The 23,384-nt window shown below is 41.1% G+C and overlaps 1 protein-coding gene across 1 annotated transcript; it reads right to left on the bottom strand.

Moving 5' to 3' along the window:
• Positions 1-271: 271 nt before the first annotated feature.
• LOC307121243 (interferon-induced GTP-binding protein Mx2-like) lies at positions 272-21,508 on the bottom strand (the record flags this gene model as incomplete). Its single annotated transcript, XM_079808776.1, has 13 exons — positions 272-508; positions 655-813; positions 1,989-2,065; positions 2,233-2,388; positions 2,515-2,647; positions 7,382-7,504; positions 8,262-8,340; positions 8,686-8,884; positions 8,993-9,131; positions 10,017-10,171; positions 16,811-16,948; positions 20,937-21,130; positions 21,405-21,508. The coding sequence occupies 13 exons, from the start codon at positions 21,506-21,508 to the stop codon at positions 272-274; spliced, it is 1,893 nt and encodes a 630-aa protein (XP_079664902.1).
• Positions 21,509-23,384: the final 1,876 nt, after the last annotated feature.

Genomic DNA, 23,384 nt, shown 5'->3' with positions numbered 1-23,384 from the left:
AATACCCTCTAGTAGCCAGTAGATCTTACAAATAAAACTGCTAATACAATGGTAAATTTACCAAATCTTATGTTTAACCCTACATAGGACAAGCAATGGAGGCAAATTCTTTTGCAAGGCTAATAGTAACCTTATAGAAAAATCAATACATGGAAGTTTAGTTAATATTTTAAAATAACTGCAATCTAGTAAAAAAAAAAAATTCTATTCATACGCTGTAGAGATTTTAATGGATTAAGCTCTCAAATGTTATAGTTTTAGGTAATATCCTCTAGTAAGAAGATCTTTCGAAACTGCTCATGGTTTTCTGGCCAGTACTCAAACGGTCCAGGCGTGCCTCGAGGTCTCTGCGCCTTCTGCTGACCTCAGAGTCCTCAAACAGGAGCTCGCTCACATTTGCCCCGTCCAGTAAACTCAATAGGTCAATTGAGAGGATCTGAGCAGTCTGCTTCAGCATGAAAAAAGAGATCATCATGGGCAGTTGGTCAGCCATTCGCTGAGCCACAATCTGAAATAAAACAAAGAGCTACTAAATTACTTCAACAAGTACTGCAGCCCATTCAGTCTGAATCATACTTGATACTAAAAAATAGAAAGCTGTACCATATAATACACCTCCAGCATGTCAATGTACTTGCATTTCTTGTCAAAGACAGGTAACTCCTTTTCTGAAAATGTCTCATTGGTAATCTCATTCAACATCTTTATGAAGATGGGATCTTGAGTGTAGATCATGTTTTCCATTTCAAACTGCTCCGAGATCCTCTGCTCTGCCTTCTCTTGCTGACTTGACTGGATGTTGTTGATTTTGTCCTGTAGCATCAAGCGAAGAAGTACAGAGGAAAGAGAACTTCATTAAAAGTGGACATACACTATATTGCCAAAAGTATTGATACACCCATCCAAATCAATGAATTCACGTGTTCCAATCACTTCTATGGTACCGTGATAGGTATGGTCAACTGTTAGTGGTATTATAACAAAGTGGAAACAATTGGGAACAACAGCAAATCAGCCACAAAGTGGTAGACGTAAAATCACAGAGCAGGGTCAGCGCATGCTGAGGCGCACAGTGTGCACAAGTCACCAACTTTCTGCAGAGTCAATAGCTACAGACCTCCAAACTTCGTGTGGCCTTCAGATTAGCTCAAGAACTGTGTAGAGAGCTTCATGGAATGGGTTTTCATGGCCAGGCAGCTGCATCCAAGCCTTACATCACCAATTGCAATGCAAAGCATCGGATGCAGTGGTGTAAAGCACGCCGCCACTGGACTCTAGAGCAGGGGAGACGTGTTGTCTGGATTGACGAATCACGCTTCTTTGTCTGGCAATCCGATGGACAAGTCTGGGTTTGGCGGTTGCCAGAGGAACGGTACTTGCCTGACTGCATTGTGCCAGTAAAGTTTGGTATAGGGAGGATTATGATGTGGGGTTGTTTTTCAGGGGATGGGCTTGACCCCTTAGTTCCAGTGAAAGGAATTCTTAATGCTTCAGCATACCAATACATTTTGGACAACTTCATGCTCCCAACTTTGTGGGAACAGTTTGGGGATGGCCCCTTCCTTTTCCAACATGACTGTGCACCCGTGCACAAAGCAAGGTCCATAAAGACATGGATGAGTGACTTTGGTGTGGAGGAACTTGACTGGCCTGCACAGAGTCCTGACTTCAACCCGATAGAACACCTTTGGGATGAATTTGAGCGGAGACTGCGAGCCAGGCCTTCTCATCCAACATCAGTGCCTGACCTCACAACTGTGCTTCTAGAAGAATAGTCTATAATTCCCATAAATACACTCCTAAACTTTGTGGAAAGCCTTCTCAGAAGAGTTGAAGCTGTTATAGCTGCAAAGGGTCGGCTAACTCCATATTAAACCTTACGCATTAGGAATGGGATGTCATTAAAGTTCATGTGCATGTAAAGGCAGGCGTCCCAAAACTTTTGGCAATATAGTGTATCTTTACATCTAATCAGGAGCAATAATTACCTTAGTGATATCTAGAAGAACCGGGTAGTTCCTGAAACACTGATAAACTATATCAGTGAATTGCTTGATGATGATGCCTTCAGGTAAAATACATAAATCAAACAACAAACAGACACAAATGTCTCACAATTCAGATGTACTAAAACTAAAATTTCATTCAGTTGTGATCTAATCCTTTGGGTTTATAATGTAAACTCTCCCCAGTGACCAGAAAGAACTTAAGCATGAAGATGCGCGATGGTACCTTTGATGCCATTGAGTAAGTTGAGGGCTGGTTCTTTAAGTGTGGCCACGTGCTTCTGCAGAATCACTTCAAACGTTCTGTAGTTGCTGAAACCGGGCAGTTCCCTCCCTCTGTAATCCTGGATAAGCTCTATTTTTTCTCCAGTCGATTCTTTAACTTGTTTGGGAACAATATACATTCCTTATTAAATGTGTGGGGTTTTTGTTGCATATTTTTTTTCTCATATGTAACTCTAAATTGTAACCCTGAGAAAAGCCAAACAAAATGTGAAAATATACTGACAGGAAGTCTTTGTTTTCCCAAGAGTATCATTCCACTCCTTATATTCAGCCCGAAGCTGAACAAACAAATTTTCCTCAATGATCAGTTCTCCTGATGATAAAGACTTAATTTGATCATTGAATCTTGTTAATATCTGTGAGAAAGAAATTATTTGTTACATGAGCATATTTAAAGTTACATTACTATTATACAGCAGAAGTGTTTTCCTGAGGAAGAGGAAAGCCCATTTGGATGAGAAAATAATTAATAATAGAGAAATAATACAAAACAAATAGTATTAGAAAAAACTCTGTTGTGAATCTTCATATTCATGTTGTCATATGTACAACCTAAAATAGTTATGACCAATTATTAGGGTGTGCTTCCTCAAGAATACTAAAATAATCAATATTAGAATTGCTAAGAAACGTCTAGGTTGCGCATGCAACCCGGTTCCCTGAGAAGGGGAAAGAGACGCTGCATCATGAAGTTGACACTATGGGAAGCAGCATCAACTTGACTGTTGTGAATAAATCATTGGAAGGCAGTAGTCCTTGATGTCACATGCAGGCGCTCTGTTTGAGTATATAAAAAGGTACTGGAGTTACATGTTATCAACTCTTTTGTCTGAAGGAGATGAGTCCTAGCGCCTCGTTCCCCCTCTCAGGGAACTGGGTTATGCATGCAACCATTCCCTTTCTAAGTGGAACCTCGACCCTGTATCATGGAGTTGACGCTCTGGGGAACCAGTACACACTACGCCATGCTGAGGGAATATCTGTGTCAGGACTCAGGTTTGATCTCTCCTTTTGCTTTCTTTCTTTCTGTATCTTCCACATACGACCACTCAGCTGATCGCGTTTATCGCTCAGCTGTTTCGCCTTGTCTCTTGATTTCTATGCTGTATTTATCGTTCCTTTCCCTCTGTTCTCTGCCAGTGTGTTTTGTGTTTCTAGCCTCTCACTTGCCATTATTTTGTCAAGTCTGGGATCCCAGATTATTTTTAGTTTTTCTTCTGCTCACATTTTTCTCTTCTGCCCAAATGTGTTGCTGTTGCCTGTTGGCCTCCAGAACTTACCAGTCTTGAACATCGCTTCTGGTATTGACTATCTGACTCAGTTCTAGCTTTGGAGTCTGAGAAGCACGTGCGCTTTATGAAAGGGTTTTTTTGCTGGTTACTGTGTGATGACTGAAATCATGAAATTGCCTTAAACAATTATTAAAAATGGACTGCAGAATATTACATTTTCTAATACACACACATGGTACGTATTCTGTTAGCGCTGCACGAGCTTGCGGTGCCATCTGCTGGAAACTCTTAATTTAGCTTGATTGTTTGCCAGGCTTCAAAGTGCATTAGGCATTAACCGATCGTCACTGTTAGATTTTTGTCCCTTACATCGATTTCGCTCAACATGTAAACGCATTGACCTGTTTTCTGTCAGGTTATTGAAGTGCATATTTTAATGTAATGTGTTCTCACATGGCGATTTAAAATGTAATCCATGTATACAGTATAGCAAATAACTTTCATAAAACTTCAGATTTATATTTAAATCAGGTTTATTCTTTAATTGCAAGTAAAATTATGTGGTGAAAATTTACTCGATTTCTGAAGTGTATTCTTTTTACAGAGAAAACATCCTTTGAAATTAAAGCAGTACAATGAATGCGTCTTGCGAAAACAGAATGGTTGTCATAAATGTTACCAGATTATTGGTTGCTTTCTCAAATATTACATGGCTGTATATTTAGTGCTAGCAGTCAAAAATAAAACTTGGAGAAATATTGAAATACTGTTTTTTGTTCTTACTGAGAATCATCCATAAAAGAGTAAGCTACATTTTTAATTTGCAGGGTATAAGGTGGAATAACATTCATAGCATACTACTCACTCACTACTCTTGAGTACTTTTAAAAGGGCTACTTTTTACTCCTACTTTGAGCAGTATCTAGGACAGGTACTTTTACTCTAATAGCACTACATTTTTGACAAGTAACAGTACTTTTACTTGAGTATGCTTTTTCAGTACTCTTTCCACCACTGCTCATGTCTAAATATTATTTGCTGCTGAACTGATCATGGTTCTCGACCCCTGCCTGCTTAACTTATCTCTCTGCCTATTGCCCATAGTTGGTTCAGAGCCAAGTGGCTCACGCTATTTATTATGTTGAGCACTCTTATGCTTTTGGGTCCTTTCTTTCTGAGAACGTAACAGCCTGTCTCACTTAGAGGTGAACATGCACAACATAATGGGCATAGCCAGTGGTTAAATTGGGCTGGGGCTCTCTGGGGCTCAGCCCCGGCACATAAGCCTGCTCGTTTGTGTCCTGATGTGCCTGTTTGCAGTCAGTTGCCTACTGGAAATTATGTCACATAAGATTTGATAAAACATGATGCTTTTGAAAACATATTTCTGACAATAAATGAAAGATTTTTGAAATGGCATGTCTATTTTGTCTTGGCGGAGCTAAGATGAGAACAATCGAAACACGGCTGTATTCTTGTTCATCTGCTTAATCTCGTTGTCAGTCGACCATGATCGCGCACCACTCGCACATGCGCATAGGTGACACGGATAAATGTACACAGCAATATATAATGAATGTTCCTGGGAGATCCGTAGTTGCGTGGGATGTGGAAGCATGCAAACGTTCCAGAAATGTACAAAAAGTGCCCTGGTCTTGAATGGCAAGGTAAGGAAAATAAGACTAAATTAAATAAACAAGACTAGGTTGACCATGTGATTTTTCTCAGAAGATGTTTTGAGCAGTTTACTTCAGACACCGGATTATCAGCAAACTGCCAAGAGAACTGCTAGCTGGCTACTCAAAATAAACTAGCAATCTATTCAGTCAGCATATTTGTGTTTGATCTGTGTGAATTGCAGAAATATAAGACTTGAGACCTACTTTTAGCTACTCTCACACTCTCACAGAAACAGAACAATTCATTATGATGGTGTGAAATAAACAGTTATGGAAATGTAGAAATGCTAAAGCTCCAATCTCCTCCCAAAAATCCCGGAAAAAGTCTGTTGGGGCCTTAGTGACAACTTCACTCAGAGAAGCCATCAATCTCAGCTGTCAATCATGATGTCACACCCCCCATTTTTATAGCATCAAATAACAAACTAAAATTGAACTTATTTAAAAAACGAACACTTGAAATGAAATAGTGATAAAAACTGCCTAAAATGACAGAGACCATCTATAGGAAACTATTATTTGAAGTGTCATTGAATTGTTTAGTGTGTCTCGCGTCCATTCTAATACATGGAAAGGTGGAGTTTATGAGCTATACTGGGACCAACCACCGGGGGGTGATCGAGGCGCGGAGGCTTCAGTTTCTGAGAGGATCACTACAGGCTTGATTTCTACTGACAACCTCCAGTAACATGATGAAGGCAACTGGAATTAAAGAGAGGTCACATCATCTCACCGTGATTGTCCTTCTCAAGCAGTTACCCACTTTGAACTATCTTTGCCGAAAATTAGTCCAGACTCTAAATATTACTTCATGTATCTTTACATGTCATATGTACAACCTAAAAATATAGTTAGGACCAATTGTTAGGATGTGCTTCCTCAAAAAAACTAAAAGAATCAATATCAGTCTCTTTATATCGCTCACTTTATATTGCTAACTATATTCTAAATAAACTACAAAAAATATATTTATTTTGCCCTGTTTTGTCCTCATATTCACATAGTTCCCTCTCACATATCAGACTCACATATCTGACTGAGTAGGCACAATGATTTTTACATATTTTTGAAGCAAAAACTCGAGGCAACAACATCCATTAGTCAAAAGTCTTATTTACTATTCGTTTTATGACCTTATTTCTATGACCATGCATAAACACTATTCTCTCAAAAATACAAACATGTGCATACATGTTGCTCACATATTATGGTAGCCCGGTTTGTGCTGAATACAGTGTAATGACACTTTTGCCATTAATATGTTTATAAGCATTTAAAAAAAAACATAAATGTCAGAGCTGAACTGGCTCAGACCTGTAAGGGTTGAGATTCTAATCTAATCACTCAAGAATCAAGCGAGAACAGAGCCTCCTACAGCAAATGCATCGCCATAAGCGCCTCCAACTGCATTAAGAGATGAACATGCTTGTGCAAACTTTAGATTCCTATACCTCAGGAGAAAATCAAACAAGAACAGCGATTCTTACCACAAATGCATCATAATGAAAGCATCCAGCTCCCTCTGGAGTCGAATACGCTCCAATAGAGTGTTATCTTATACATGTTCATATAAACAAGCGGCTCCTGAAGACAAAAGGCTGATGATGTCAGGCACCCTGACACACTTTCTGCGTGTGACATCATAGACTGCTGTCTGCCAATGATTTGTTGCTGTCTGTTTACAGGTGCTTGAGACACTGGTCACACTGAGAGCGTTCCCCATAGCCCATAGTTAACACCATGAAGTTCCACTTTTAAAGGGAACCAGAACTATTCAGTGGAATCAGAACAAGAATCTGTACATTCCTTACAATTCACTTTCCTGTCAGTAAAGTAGGAGATGATATCATTGCACATCAGCAGCAATCATCAGGGCTCAAGCAGTTTGGAAGTAGGGAAGATTACCAAAACGGACAAATTTTGAAAGAACAGATGCAGTGGTTACAGCTGTATTGGTAACAAACATCAAACACTGTTCAAAATGTATTAACCTTGATTTAAAATGGGATAATCCAAGGAGAAGTGAGCAATAAACAATTTTGACACTCAATGGAGGCCATGACTTCATGTTGCAAACACATCATTATCATATGATTGACTAAACTAAACACATAGGCGCTTTGATCTCTAATAATTATTCTGAAAAAGCAAGAAGATGTTTTGTCAAAATAGTTCTTACTCCAATGAGGAATTGTTTGGCCCCCTTAGGATCCTGTGGTGGTCCAGCCTCACATTCTTTGAGCTCATTCCTCAGGTCCCACAACTGCTTTTTTATCTGCTCATTGAGCTGTGGCAGTGATTTCTGACAAAGATGGGTAAAACAACAATAATAAATAGAACACAATATGCTCAAAGTCGGCATGAAACGGAAGTTGGGATAGTTTTCTTCCCTGACGTATAAAAAAAAATTAGGTGGGAGGGGACCAACACACTAAACAATTACAGACAAAATATTAGAAAATAATTTAGGTCGGGACTTGATTGCGTCCTCAGGAATTGATTGTACAGTAGGAAGTTGGGCATTACTAATATGGATGCAGATCTGAATGGCAGTTTGCAGTCAGTTGTGGAGGATATTTAGTTCCAATCTCCGCTGTGACGCATCCCACATGAAAAAATACTATAGTATATTATAGTAAAATTACTCTAGTAAATACTATAGTGTTTTTGAACCGTACTATAGTAAATATACTACAGTAAATTAACAAAGTGTAGTAAATACTATAATATACTACAATATACTACAATTTACTGAAGTATCTTTACTATAGTATGGTTCAAAAACACTATAGAATTTACTAGAGTAATTTTACTGTAATATTACTATAATATACTATAGTATTTTTTTATGTGGGATGTCATGAAGAGAACAGATCTGAGGGGGTACAACGCACTAAACACTAACAGACAAAATATTAATATTCAGTTGTAGTGTTGTGTGGTTATAGTATCTCAGTCTAATTGCAATTCATGCTGCCACAAAAGGTACTTCATATTCATTAAAAAACTGGTACTTAATATGAATATAGGCCTCATGCTTGAGACTTTCAGTAACCTACCTTGATATGATCAACGAGATGCTGAGTGAGTTTGATTGCAAGACTTTTAATTGTCGCTTTGTCCTCACTCAAGAGGCTTCTGTAAAGAAAAGGTACTTTTTATAGCTTGATAATCAGGTTTTTTGAAAAGTCACACCCGTGCTATTATTAAATAACATTAATAAAAGTAACTTTCAGGATGAAATTTGTGAAGGCAAACTTTTGCAGTGGCCAGTTGGAGTTTTGCTGAATATTTCTGAAACTTTAGTTCATATAGCCTAACCATGCTAGAAAATTGGTTGGAACATGTCTTTGCACATGTGAAATTCAAGTGGTTTTTCTGTAAGCAACCTGATACAAGCACGTCTCACAGACACAACAGAATTAACATTTTAAATTGTATTCTTAGTTATACAGACAGAGTTAAATTATATATTTAGGTAACCTGAAATGGACATGATTTTGGAAGAATTCTCTCTCCATTTGCTCTGCCTCCTCCAGAGGAATTTCATCATCGATCTGCTGTTGTCCTCTACACTTCACCATGATGTAACCTTTGCGAAGAGGAATCACATTGTTGTGGACAATGTCCAGAATGTTCTTCTCTGTTCCCCTGTCTATGAGGTCTGGCTTGGTCAAAATGGCTGTGAGAATGAAAATGTTTTATTTTGTCAAATCTGTATTTGCTGATACAGGTCCTCATATTGGGTATATTAGATATTAGGTGTTGTGTGGTTTATGTGCTACATTACCAATAGTTCTTTTGCCCTCAGGATCTACGTCTTGTGCCATTCTTAATGCTTCTGTTGTTGCAATATCAGTGTTACAAGGGACCACTACCAGGTTTATAGTCTCTTGCTTCTCAATAAATTTCATGATCAGACTTTTGGTCTACAAGACATGAAGACAAGACATAATTTTTAATCTGGTGTGATACTCAGTGTTGGGGAAAGTTACTTTGAAAAGTAATGCATTACAATATTGCGTTACTCCCTTAAAAAGTAACTAATTGAGTTACTTAGTTACTTTTTAAGAAAAGTAATGCGTTACGTTACTTTTGCGTTACTTTTTCTCACCTGGTCAGGGCTTGTTTTTTTGTTTTGTTTTTTAATAGCAAAAAAAGTTATATTTTTGTGAAAATGTAAAGACCTCTTCATACCAAAATTGAAATAATAAGCCTCAGGCTGAGGTAAAGATGTGCTGCCATTCTGGATAATGGAAGAGTAGAACGCAGGAGCGAAAAAGTTTTACCAATAAAAACAAAAAATCTAGTAATATTTGCTCATGGTTTAACTGAATCATCGAAGGTAAGTAGCAAGACATTGGTCAATAAAGGTAGATTAAATGTATAAAAATATTTGTTATATTTAACATTTATATATTTGAGGTTTGCATAGTATTCTGATTTTGCATTTGACTGATTTTATTCATTTTAAGGAGTACTGAATCTTTATTGTGCAAGTGAGATGAATAAATGCTCACATTTAGTCTAGAACTACAATAACACATTTACACACAACGCTTCTACACTTACTCTCAATTTTTCTCAACATGGGGGCAGGAGAGCTGTCAGTCAAATAAATGTGAAAATGTAACTTGAGTTACTTTTTTCAAAAAGTAACTCAGATATTTTGTTGTAAATTTGAAAAGTAATGCGTTACTTTACTAGTTACTTGAAAAAGTAATATTATTACCTAACTCAAGTTACTTGTAATGCGTTACCCCCAACATTGGTGATACTAAATGTGGCGTGCAAAATCAGATTATGCTGCTCACCTGTTTTCCAATATCATCTGGTTGTCCTTTAACTGGGACTCGGGCAATTCCAGGTAGATCGATCAGTGTGAGGTTACACACATCTGGTGACATGACTTCTAAAGTGATGAGCTCATCACATATTCCTACCCCATTGCCTGCCAGCTCATTCTGGGCTGTAAAACAAAACAAAAAACAAATTAGTCATTGATATAGAGTCTGGCCATATTCATAGCCAGAATAATATTTCAGGTGCGAAAAGTAACCTTTCGATTGCTAGCATTAATGAATTTAGCTAAACATGACTTGTAGTGTTAACAGATTCATTTATTATAAAGGAACTGGTCTGAAAACATCTACTGAAAGGGGAATATCATTCAATCTACAGAGATACTTGGGACATTTCTCAATATGCATTTTCAATATGCGATTTTGCATCTTTTGGTGTACTCATTCAACTGCCATACAAGAAGTATCAGTATCAGTGAAGGAATACTGTCAGTTAGTGTAGTGGGTTGAGGCATGATACGTTTGGGCATGAGGCTGCGGGTTCGCACACTCTTTTTGAAATTATATAAAATATCCAGGGTTGGATTTAGTTTGCAATTTGGATTCTTTTAATAGGATCCCATTAATCCTGATAAATGCAATTTCAGCTATTTCTGAAGTGCTTCTTTTATAAAGAACGCCGCTTTCTCACATAGTGCAGTGACGCAGCCCCTGAATAATCCATTCTTGAGCCATTGTTATCAACCAATTGAGCACCGCAACGGACAGCACCTGGTAACATTGCACTTAAGTAACCTTCAAGCGGTATAGTACAATGATTTGTACCTTTAGTTAAGATAGCCTATACCTTTAGAGTCTTTGTAGCACACTAAGATACCATGTTATCGGGAAACCCAGCCCTGGTCTGTTATTGTTATGTTCCGGTAGCGTAATGTGGTCAGCTACGCCGGCGCTTTCAAAAGTCTCCGTTTTGTCTCATTAGTCTATACAGGGCCTGAGGCCCCGTTTAAAATGGCGTTTTAAAATGAAAACGATCCTCGTCTACACTGGCGTTTCCATTGCATTTCAGAAACGATCTCTGTCTACACTGCACGACCAAAAACGCATGTCACATGACCGTTCATGCACACTGGGCATGCACGTACAAATGTAAACAGTTGCCTCTTGCGTATGTAGACAGCTGCTGTATTATACAATACAGAGTTTAACTGCACGACGGCTGCTAAAAAGGACCACAAAGTCAGCTTTTATACTTTTCTTTTCAAGATGTTTGACTGCAGCGACAAGAAAAATCACTGATTTGTTTTCTACAACATGGAGTAACATCCTAGCCTGGTTCTACCAGACTCTCGTACATTTCAGTTGTACAGAGAGTCTGGCCACTCTCCATTGACAAGCGTTAACTTCCTTGAAGGCGGGTACTCTGTTGAAGATTAAAACTATTGGATCTCCCCAGAGCCACTCTGGATCTGCCATAACCAATCGCTAACGTTTGGTCGTGACGTATGTCATCTCAAACTAGTGCATGACATCAACGTCATCATTCTCAGCCACTCCCTCTGTTCGCTGATTGGACCAGTTAAAATTTGACCGGAGAAAACCAGAGAATATATCGCAATCCCAGACGGAGTACTGAAGGTAAATGAAAATTGAACGGAAGTAGGTAGGAGGGTGGAGCCAGGCTAGTAACATCCGTGAATGCCACTCACAAACGTTACTAGGCAACCAGTAGCGGGATCGCCCACTAGCGAACTCACCGCCACCGCCAGCCACTGGCGACATGCAGCAAGAAAGTCACTGGTGCTTTTGGGAAATGCTGCCCTGGTCTGTTATTGTCGTGTTCTCATAGTGTAATGTGGGCAGCCACGCCATCATTTTTAAAAGTCTCTGTTTTGGTCCATTTACACTGAAACGCAATCCCAGAGTTTTCAAACTAAAACAGGGTCTGCAGCATTTTCATACGTCTCCGTTTTCGAGGATTAATAACGCCGGAGTAGTGTAGACAACAGGCTTAACCGCAGCAAAAGTTATGCATTTTGAAACGAAAATGCACTAATCACGTTTACACTGAATCCAGTCAATTTCACAGCATGATTTGAGATGAGAAAAATGAGAATTATTATATTGATAAGATCTAGTCATAATCTATTTTTTAACTACAGCCATAATATCTATTATACATGATGCAAGTTACTATGCCCCCCTTACCTTCGAAAGCGATTACAAATGCGTTAAATACAGTCACCCGGGTTGGTTGCTTTCCACTACAAATGCAAAGTTTAACAATTTAACATCCCTCATAACTTGCATCTTAAATGGTAAACATTTCTTTTCACGCCTGGCATAGACAAGAATTCATACTTTTTTGTGAAATTAGTTAATTGGGTAACATAACTGTCCAAGAACAACCTATTTTATTACCACAAGCCACAAAGGATTAATTATAAATTTTTAACATAGATTCACTGCTTTAAAAGTATGACTGAGAAGCTGATAATGAAATAAGCCAATAATGAAATAAGTAGTTCCCTTTCGTTCAGTCACTCCGAGTTACGTCAGTGACTGACGAATGGGGGTTTTGCTTAGAAGCCTATCATCTTCGAGATCTTAGAAAACCCCCAATGGCGATGCAATGCCATGGGCCTGCGGAATCTGCATAGCGTAACTCCACCCCACCTCGTGGGTATATAAGGAAGTACGCTGGCAATGTCGCATTATGTTTCTGCTTCGGAGCAAAGAGTTTCTCTTCACTCCTCAAGCCTGATACTGAGTTTGTCAGCTTCTTCGAGACGAGCAACTCTCCAGTCGGTGTTGGTGTTACGGCGCGTTGTACTTAATGAACAGGTGATGTTCGTCCAGGAGCTGCATCTTCCACATGCGCAGCTGCCTGAGCTGATCGAAGAATTGAAAGAACCGCCGTTTGGCTGTGGCGCTGCCGTCCTGTTCTGCCCTCCTCCACAGGTACACCAGCAGACGGTGCTTCAAGGAGTTGATGGTTTTCTCCTTATACAGACGGGAGAAACCGGGCTGGCCTTCAGCCTGGGCCTCGGAGTAAACCGCAGACAGCGTCAGCAAGTCATCCTCGTAACAAAACCGGCCGATGGTGCGCACGTCAAGGAAGGTTCCTTCTGGTGTCACCTGGGCAGGAGGAAGTTAATTCATTTAGTTTAATATTTTAGTTGAAATATTTTTGGCTCAATAGCAATTATGGGAGGGGGGGGGCAGAATTTTTATTTGTGCAAACAGTCGAGAAATCCCCGTTGTCTTCTCGTGACCGTTCGGTGGCCTCCTCCGCCTTCTCTGCCCTCGATGGGGCCGTGGCTAAAGGGTACACTGGGGTTCCCCGGGTTGAACGCTCTGTTGCGATGCAACTGTGTCCGCAGAGGGCTTAAACATGGCATGGCGACCCAAAGCACCAAAGCATCTTCTGCGGCACGGTTGAGAACTTCGCCCAACAGTTCTCAGCCGCCCAGAAGCAGAGTGAGGCTATCAAGCATATACTACCCCGGCGGCCAGCTGCTGCCCCCACCCCGCCACCGGCACAGTTACCTCAGCCTGCTTGCCGCTGAGGGCGCCCTCCTGTGGCTCCCGTCCCTCCCGCCCGGCCCCAGCAGCAGCCTTCACCTGATGAGGACAGCTCAGGGATGGGCAGTTCTTTCCAGGAGATGGTAGCAGGACCACTCCTTCCCTCGGTGGAGGGCCAGGGGAGAATCTTTTGTTCCGCTGCTGGCCAAGGGTCAGCAGCACCCTAATGTGGCTACAGAAAGAACTCATACCCCCATCCCTGAGCACCCAGAGACTGCGGATGGCAGTGGGCGCCGCCCCACGGCCACGCCACTCTCGTCCCTCTCTGGCGCCAGCCTCCTCTCAGAGCAGACCCCAGTGGAATGCACATCCTCCCCTTGTCTCCTTTGTCAGGATGTGGCAGATGTGGCCCACACCGGGCCACTATGCCTCCCACGTCTGGGCTGGTCACGCCGCCTCGCTGCCCCGCCCGGGGTACATATGTAGTTCGCATGACCCCGCAAGTACAGTTCTTGGGAGCCTGGCTAGAGCTTTCCAGACTGTCCCGCTGGGTCGCGAGGACCATCTGGCTCGGCTATGCGATTCAGTCCGCTACTGGGGAGTCCGCTGTACCATGGTGGGCCCCAATGCCCCTGTCATACGTGCAGAGGTTACTACCTTACTGGCGAAGGGTGCGATCGAGACTGTCCCTCCAGCCGAAATGAAGTCCGGCTTCTACAGCCCCTACTTCATTGTACCCAAGAAAACCGGTGGGTTACGGCCAATCCTGGACCTGCGCATCTTGAACCGATCCCTTCACAGGCTTCTGTTCAAGATGTTGACAGACAAACGCCTTTTCGAATGCATTCGTCCAGCAGATTTGTTTGCAGCGATCGACCTGAAGGATGCCTACTTCCAAGTCTCCATCCTTCCCCTTGCGTCTTCACAAAGATTGTCGAGGCAGCCCTTGTGCCACTCAGGCAACACAGGGTTCGCATCCTGAACTACCTCGATGACTGGCTGATTCTGAGTCACTCTCAAGAGCAGGTGTGCGAACACAGAGACCTGGTGCTCCAGCACCTAGCCTGTCTGGGCCTTCGGGTCAACTGTGAAAAGAGCAAACTCTCCCCAGTGCAAATGATCTCTTTTCTCGGTATGGAAATCGACTCGGTTGTCATTTGCGCGCAGCTTACGAGCGAGTGCGCACAGTCACTGCTGACTTGCCTCCGTCAAATCGAGAGCAAGAGTGCGATTCCACTGAAGTTATTTCAGAGGCTCCTGGGGCATATGGCATCTGCAGCCACGGTCACGCCGCTCAGATTGCTTCATATGAGACCGCTTCAGCACTGGTTTCACGATCGAGTCCCGAGATGGGCATGGCAGACAGGCACGCTCCGGGTCCCAGTGACTCAGGCCTGATACCTTCACCCCGTGGTCGAACCACAGATTTCTACGGGCCGGAGTTCCCTTAGAACGTTTTTCCAGGCATATTGTTGTGTCAACAGATGCCTCTGCCACGGGCTGGGATGCCATGTGCAATGGACATGCTGCAACGGGCTCCTGGATATGATCCTGAGACCCCGGCCTGGATATGTGCCAAAGGTTTCCCACCACTCAGGGATGCTGCCTTTGGAGCCTTGCTGGCCCAGCCTTGGCACTGCTCTGTCCAGAACGCGCTCTCCGTGCTTACATAGACAGAACGCAGTGTTTCAGGACCTCAGACCTGCTCTTTGTCTGTCATGGTGGAAAGCTGAAGGGAAAGGCTCTCTCCAAGCAAAGGTTGTCTCACTGGATAGTGGACGCTTTGTCTTGGCTTACCAGACGCGTCCATGCCTAGGGATGAGGGCACACTCCATCTTGGGCTCTAGCGCATGGCGCCTCGCTGACAGACATCTGCAGAGCTGCAGGCTGGGAGACACCCAACACATTCGCCAGGTTCTATAACCTCCGAGTGGAGCCAGTGTCCTCTCATGTACTCGCCTCAAGTAGTGGCCGGTAGTTGGACAGGCTCAGGTGTCTTTGCTTGCTCGCCATTCCACTCCACGGACTGGATACGTGCGATATTTTCCTCAGGTTGCTTCCCTGAAGCCCTGAGCTCCTCCAGCATTGTGGATGCTGACACCAGAGTGCATGCCGTTCGGTCAGCCTTCGTGTTCGAAGTTGCTTTTCTCTTTTGCTTTCAAGTTACTTGCTGTCTGCTATTACAAATAATCACAGTAAAACAGCAAAAAAATTACATGATTGATTTAAATCAAATGTATGCAAGTGCCATGGTTATGGACTCTTATTTTGAGAGTATGTTCTGTTTCCTTTAGTTAATGTTTTTCTGCTCTGTTTAGTTTCAGTTATGTTCCTGTTTGTTCCTGTAATTAATTAATTATTTTATTTTATTTAGTTCCTGATTATCCCCTGCATATGCATATATGCATATATATATATATATATATATATATATATATATATATATATATATATATATATATATATATATATATATATATATATATATATATATATATATATATATATATATATATATACACAATGCGGCACCAGACGCGGCGCAAGTGTTTTTTGCTAGTTTCAGCCTGACGCAGTTATCTATTTTCAGGTCCTGCGCCAGGTTGTTTAAATAGCAAATGCATTTGCGCCCATTTGTGCGCCCATGGGCGTGCTGGTCTGAAAACGAGGTGTGTTCAGGCGAATTGTTGGCTCATTGCTATTTTGAGGCAACTGAAATAGACTGCGCCATTGACAGCAAAGGCTTAAAGGGGGCATTCTGAATTGGAGGATTTAACTGTCTCGCCCCCCTTAAGGAAGCTGAGGACCAGATCGTGCTTACCAACCAACTTACCTCCTATGGGGTCATGATATGCAGATAGTGCATCGAACATTTTCGGGGGTCTTCTCGGCGAGAAGAACACAGCTCGATGGACAGGTTCTACTTCAAGGCATAAGCGTGTATATATATATATATATATATATATATATATATTATATATATATATATATATATATATATATATATATATATATATATATATATATATATATATATATACTCCCTGTTCAATTTAGTCTATTGTCGGTTATTGTTTGTGTTTAACATGGTTGTATTATTCTTCTGAGTTTGCCATTGTATTAAAGACTGTGTATTTCTAATAATCTCCTTTGTCGAGCACATCATTATTACGGCTACCGCATGACAGCACACATACATTAATACATACAGCATTTTTATAAGCTTTAACTACTTTTTTCTGCACTTGAAAATAAAAATTGCTAATTGCAGTTGTACTAACCTGTTTCAACATGTCTTCCAAATAATGATGAATCCACAAATTCAATTCTCTTATTGCGGTAAGATAGAACAGCCTTCCAGCTGACTCCACCTGATATCTTCTTCAGCCTGAGCTCTAGAGGACATCTGGTGACAATTCCTATAGCAAACACAGATTAGTTAGCAACGAAGAAAACTACCAGTGGGAAATTATGTGACAGGAGCATTTTATAAAAATGTGTGGACTTATACTTAAATTTAGATGAATTGCATATCATAGGATATCACAGGAAATTACAAATGAATGTGAAGATATCACAATTAATATTACAGCTCGAACCTTATTTATCTGAAGCATTTGTCTTAAGGCCCTTTTCATTATTATAATTTATTTCTGTGTGTTGCCTCCTAACATTATGCTTGCAGTTTAACACAAAAGCGTTTGTTTTATTATTCATACAACAACAATACATTACTTTATAAAAATTTATTATTGTGAAAAAGATATACAAGATGTATCTTTATTTTAAATGGGTCTGGCAACTTAAAAAAAGTGTTTTATTGGAGAAATTATCTATATGCATTTTGCAGATTTCTATGTAAATTAATTATATAAAACTATACTGTCAGTACACTATATTTATACAAATGACCTAAATCAATGCATTTATTTCCATTCAAAGGGATGGAAACCATTAGGCTTAAAATATTCCTTATCTGGTGGCTCTGGTGTGCAACAATAATATCAGCCTTCGGGCCCTATCATACACCCGACACAATGCGGCGCCAGACGCGGCGCAAGTGTTTTTTGCTAGTTTCAGCCTGACGCAGTTATCTATTTTCAGGTCCTGCGCCAGGTTGTTTAAATAGCAAATGCATTTGGGCCCATTTGTGCGCACATGGACGTGCTGGTCTGAAAACGAGGTGTGTTCAGGCGAATTGTTGGCTCATTGCTATTTTGAGGTAACTGAAATAGACTGTGCCATTGACAGCAAAGGCTCAAATGGGGCATTCTGAAATGAGGACCAGATCGTGCTTCCCAACCAACTTACCTCCTATGGGGTCATGATATGCAGATAGTGCATCGAACATCTTCGGGGGTCTTCTCGGTGAGAAGAACACAGCTCGATGGACAGGTTCTACTTCAAGGCATAAGCGTGTCTCATAGACGGTGCTTGTGCCAAAGTGATGGTGTTAACTACCTCTTGGGGTAAGTCACCTAGAACCTCCAGCACAGGGTGCCCTGTCTCTGAGAAAGAAGATCCTTCCTCTGCCAAGGAGGGGCTGTCACATGGAGCATTAGTTCTGGGAACCAGGTCCGGTTGGGTCAATATGGCGCAACTAACAAGACCTGCTCCTCGTCCTCCCTGACTTTGCACAGGGTTTGTTCAAGTAGGCTCACTGGGGGAAACGCATATTTGTGCAGGCCCGAGGCCAGCTGTGTGCAAGTGCATCCGTGCCGAGTGTTCCCTTGGTCAGGGAGTAAAACAACTGGCAGTGGGACGTTTCTGGAGAGGAAAACAGGTCGACCTGAGCCTCACCGAACTGTCTCCAGATCAGCTAGACCGCCTATAGTTGCCACTCTCCCATGGAGCACACCGGGGACATGAATGGCCCAAAGTGACACTAGACGCTTCTGACTCCAGAGGAGGAGATGGCGGGCGAGTTGCAACATGGGACGGGAACACAGACCACCTTGAAGCAGTGTACCAATAGTGGACCAATACATCTTTGCCCTGTAGCAACTTTTTGAGGCGGCTCAGTACAAGACGTACTGCTAGTAACTCAAGGCAGTTGATGTGCCAGTGCAGGTGCAGGCCTGTCCAAACCCCTGACACTGCATGCCTGTTGTACATGGCCCCCCAGCCTGTGGCGGAGGCATCCGTGAACACCACAGCATGCCTAAACAACTGAAGGTTTGGCGACTGGCTGGTGTGATAATCACCCGGTGACAGCCACGCTAACACACCCATCTCGGGACTCAACCGTGAAGCCAATGCTGATGCGGTCTCATATGAAGCGAACCAGAGCGGTGTTACTGCCGCTGTGGCTGCCATATGCCAGAGGAGCCTCTGAAAAAAAGTTTCAGAGAGACTGCCGTCCTGCCTTGAAACGTATTCAAGCAGTTCAGCATCGACTGGACACGTTCCTCTGTGAGGCGTGCCGTCCGTTCAACCGAATCCAACTCCATACCGAGAAAAGAGATCCTCTGCACGGGGGAAAATATGCTCTTTTCCCAGTTGACCCGAAGACCGAACTGGCTGAGGTGTCTGAGCACCAGGTCCCTGTGTTCGCACAACTGATCCCTGGACTGTGCTAAAATGAGCCATAGTAGAGATAGTTGAGGATGGAAACGCCCTGTTCTCTTATGGGAACAAGGGCTTCCTCTGCAACCTTCCTAAGGCATGGGGAGACAGGGACAGTCCGACGGGTAGGACTTTGTACTCATATGCTTGTCCCCCGAATGCAAAGCGCAAAAACGGCCTGTGTCGAGGGAGAATCGAGACATGAAAATATGCGTCCTTCAGCTAGATCGCTGCAAACCAATCTCGGCAAAGGATGCATTCGAAAATGCGTTACTGCAGGAGAATTTTGAACGGTAGCTTGTGAAGGCTCCAATTTAAAACTCACAGGTCCAATATTGGCCGTAACCCACCGATTTTCTTGGGTGCTTAAATGCTGTAAAACCCTGTCTTCATATCGGCTGGAGGGGCCGGCTCTATCGCGTCATATTGCGTATTCGCCAGTAGGACTGCAATCTTCACTCTCAAGACTTGGGCATCAACAGCCTTTCACTGAAGTGAACTGGATGCCCACAAGCTTGGGGGGACGCTGGGCAGACTGAATCACATAATGGTTCGAAAGAGCCAGCGAGACGGACTAGGGAGCACTAGGCAGGCTCGCAGAGGCCGTACAAGCGGGACCAAAGGGACCACAGGTGTACACACAGTGGGTCAGCAAGGTGGAACGCAGTGACCATGCTGGGGCAGCTCTCTCTTGGAGGCGGCCTGTGGTGGGTCTGAGTGTGTTGTGTAATGCTTACCTGGTTCCACGGGTGGGCAGAGGGTACATAAGAAGCCTTGGTTGCATCCTCGAACCATCCACTGCTGTCCGCTGGCGAAGGAGGAGGTTTTCACAGTTTCTCTTTCAAACAGTTTACTTTACTGAACTAGAAACACAGTCTCACACTACACAGCGCAATTGCTGAAGAGCGAAAAAGCTAGCGCTGTTGTGTTCCGGCGTCCCTTTATACTTCCGGGTATGCCGTCACATACTACGTCATGACGTAGCACCAAGCAGGGTCGGTCTTAGTTTCATTCGTGCTTCAGACACGCAACGCTAAGGGAGCGTCCCCAAAGTGTTGTTCTTACGACACAGTGAGAGTTCCCTCGAAAGGGAACACATATGCATGCATTTTGTTGAGTATCATTTTACACACACACACACACACACACACACACACACACACACACACACACACACACACACACACACACACACACACACACACACACACACACACACACACACACACACACACACACACACACACACACACACACACACACACACACACACACACACACACACACACACACACACACACACACACACACAAATTGCATATGCTTTTATGGCATATGCATTTCACTGCAAATCAATGATAATAGAGAGATGGAAAATGTTCCCCAAAAGCCTGTTGTGCCAAATTTGACATTTACATTAAAATGAAATGAAATGGAATTCAATTTTTTACATCAAAAAATAATGTATGAATAATCAAGTAAACCCAAGTTATCCAAGGTCAGTAAATGTTTATCTTACATTTAATTTAAAAAAAAATCATGAAAGATTTCTTAGCATGATTCAAGGGCTTGAGCTGAGAATTTTGTTTCTAGCCCTTAGGGTTCCAAAGATATGATCCAAAGTGCAAAAGGCCTTATTATAGCACCATCTAGTGTCGGACAGGTGTGTGTGTGCACCTGACCCATTTTTTTAAATAAGAAAAAGAAGAGAATCAGTACGAACACAATAAGTGCTTGAACTCCCAAAGTACTGCAGGTGCTGACTAAAGAAATATTTGTATTATTATTATTATTATTAGCATTCAATTTAAATAAGAAAAGGAGAGTAAAACCAGTCCTCACCGGTTCCTCTTGGTAATGCAACTCCAGAAAGAGCTTCCAACACAGAGCTTTTCCCAGAACTCTGGTCTCCGATGACTGCAATAGTCGGTAATGCCAAGTCCTTGTGAATGCCAACTGACCGCAGAGTGTCAATCAAATCAATGTATGGACGAATGCTCTCTTCTAAAAGACTGTAAACCTGTAAACCTGTAAAACTGTTAAACATGAAAATTTACATTTTATTTGTAAAACCTCTCAGGTTGCAATTCTTTCCCTTCAATCTGTTTTGAAATTAGTTAACTTTTCTTTTTCTTATTTTTGTCTTTCTTATTAATTTTGATGTTCTTAAATGCTTTTATAATGGATGTTTACATGTTCATGTCTGTCTCTCTCTTTATTATGCTAAATTAACCATTGTGAATAAAATAAACTTTCGTCTTGCCTTGTGTATACATGTTTTATACAAAATTAGTTCAACTTTATACATACCTTTCATTTGGTGAATTAAGAATATTTTCAGCATCCTCATTGCTTCTACCTGAAGAAAATGAAGATGAGAACAAAGAAACCACACCTTGCCTTGAGTTAGACATGTCTGGAAAACAAAAAAAGGTATTTGTGATGATGTTGAAAAGAAATCAAAATTGGTTGAAATCCTATGTCATACTGAATTTACAGTGCATCACACCCACAGTAAAAATGAAAATGAAAATAAAATACTGACACGTCAGACAGGTGGGTCAGTCAAACTGGACTATCGGTCCAAAGGTCATTTTATGGTTCTTAAAGAACCTGAATTCTTCTGTGAAATGCCAAATCAGATATTTTAAGAACTGTTTTGACAGTGAACGTCAGTGAGGTCCAAAACAATGCTGGACATAAATCTTCCATGTAACTTTAAATTTTATTATCTGTGTTAACCCAAGTTTAAGGAGTGTTTAGCGTTATTTTACTCATGTAATTAAATATTTTCAGGGGGGGGGGGGGGGGGTGTTCAATAACGACCTGTTTTACTTACATTACTAACTACATTTAATAAGTAACTACATTTACTTACTAAAGCAACCATACATTGGTGTTTTATTTTCTTGGATTTTTATTTTTAATTTCATATCATTAATAATCATTAGTCATTTATGTAGTTGTCATTTGATTTGCCCTTTTTTCATACATTAATTCATTTAATTATCATTATATATATATTTTATATTACTTATTTTACTTATTTATTCGCAATGCTTGCTATTGTTGTTTAATTGTATGATTGTTTGGTTTGAAGGGATGTTTGTCTTCACAAATAGGAGATAAAAGAAATGTCTCCAAGGTTTTTAACGTCACAGGGCAATATTGTGAAGCAGCAATTTTCTTGTGAATTTTGTCACAACTTTTAGGTAAGCTGGGACATTGAGAAAAAAGCTCAAAACTGATAGTGTAACACTATAAGCAGCACTGCACAGACCAATCGGCGCCTGCATTCGTGCAATGCCTGCCACTTCGAGGGAAAATAGTGTAGCCTAGATTAAGTCCTTGTAGCTTTTCCTTTTTTTTTTAGAAGTAGTTTGTCATTTCTTAAATCCAAAATAATAATGGAAGCTTTACTTTTATTTAATTTACATGTGTACTTAAATGTTTTTTTATTTGGCCAAACTAAATTAAATATTTATAAACTATAAATAGTAAATGCATACTTTTTTCGGTAATATCATTTAAAAACTTGCTGCCATATATAGGAAAACTCTTACTTTATTTGATGAAATATGCGACCAAATTAATGTAATAAAACAAATTTAAATTATTCAATTTAAATTTAATTAATACAATTTAAACAATGTGTGTGCACCTGTCTGCTTGAAAACAGGTCTGTCATGTACTGCTCATACTATATCTGTATAATCAAATATGAGTAAATGTAATTAGTAACTGTACTTAAGTATATATTTCTACTTTGTAGTTGTACTGAGTACCACAGATATTAGCAACTTTTAGTAAATGTACTTTTTACTCCAATACATTTGTGTTGTGTAATGCAATTACACATTACATTTTGCATGGCACCTAACTTTTTCTGCAGCAGTTTGTTTCTGCTTTAAAGAAGAGATATCGCCATCTAAGGGCATTGAAAGTACTATATCTTGTGCGTTTTGCCTTTACTCACCCAAAATTGTCAACAAGGCTACTTTACATGAATGCGAGTGCATTAGCAGGTAGTTGTGAATCCCAAGTGTTTGATTTATGAGATGAGGACATGAGCATCATGGTGATGAGCAGCCGGTGATGAGGTTGAAACCAGCACATCCAGTGCAAGAAGGCTTTGACTATTTAATTTTACTTAACATTATTTTATTTATCCGCTATATTGACAAGACCTTTTTGAAAGATATTGGTTTACTTTATGGTCTCTTCGTGCACTTGAGCTTAACTGAGACTGCAGAGTTTGTAGACGTTTCAGAGGCTGTTGTGGCAGAGGCT

Source organism: Gobio gobio (assembly GCF_949357685.1).
Source record: "Gobio gobio genome assembly, chromosome: 25".
Lineage (NCBI taxonomy): Eukaryota > Metazoa > Chordata > Actinopteri > Cypriniformes > Gobionidae > Gobio > Gobio gobio.
Note: the sequence above shows the minus strand (reverse complement) of the source record. Positions and strands in the feature narration are given on the sequence as shown.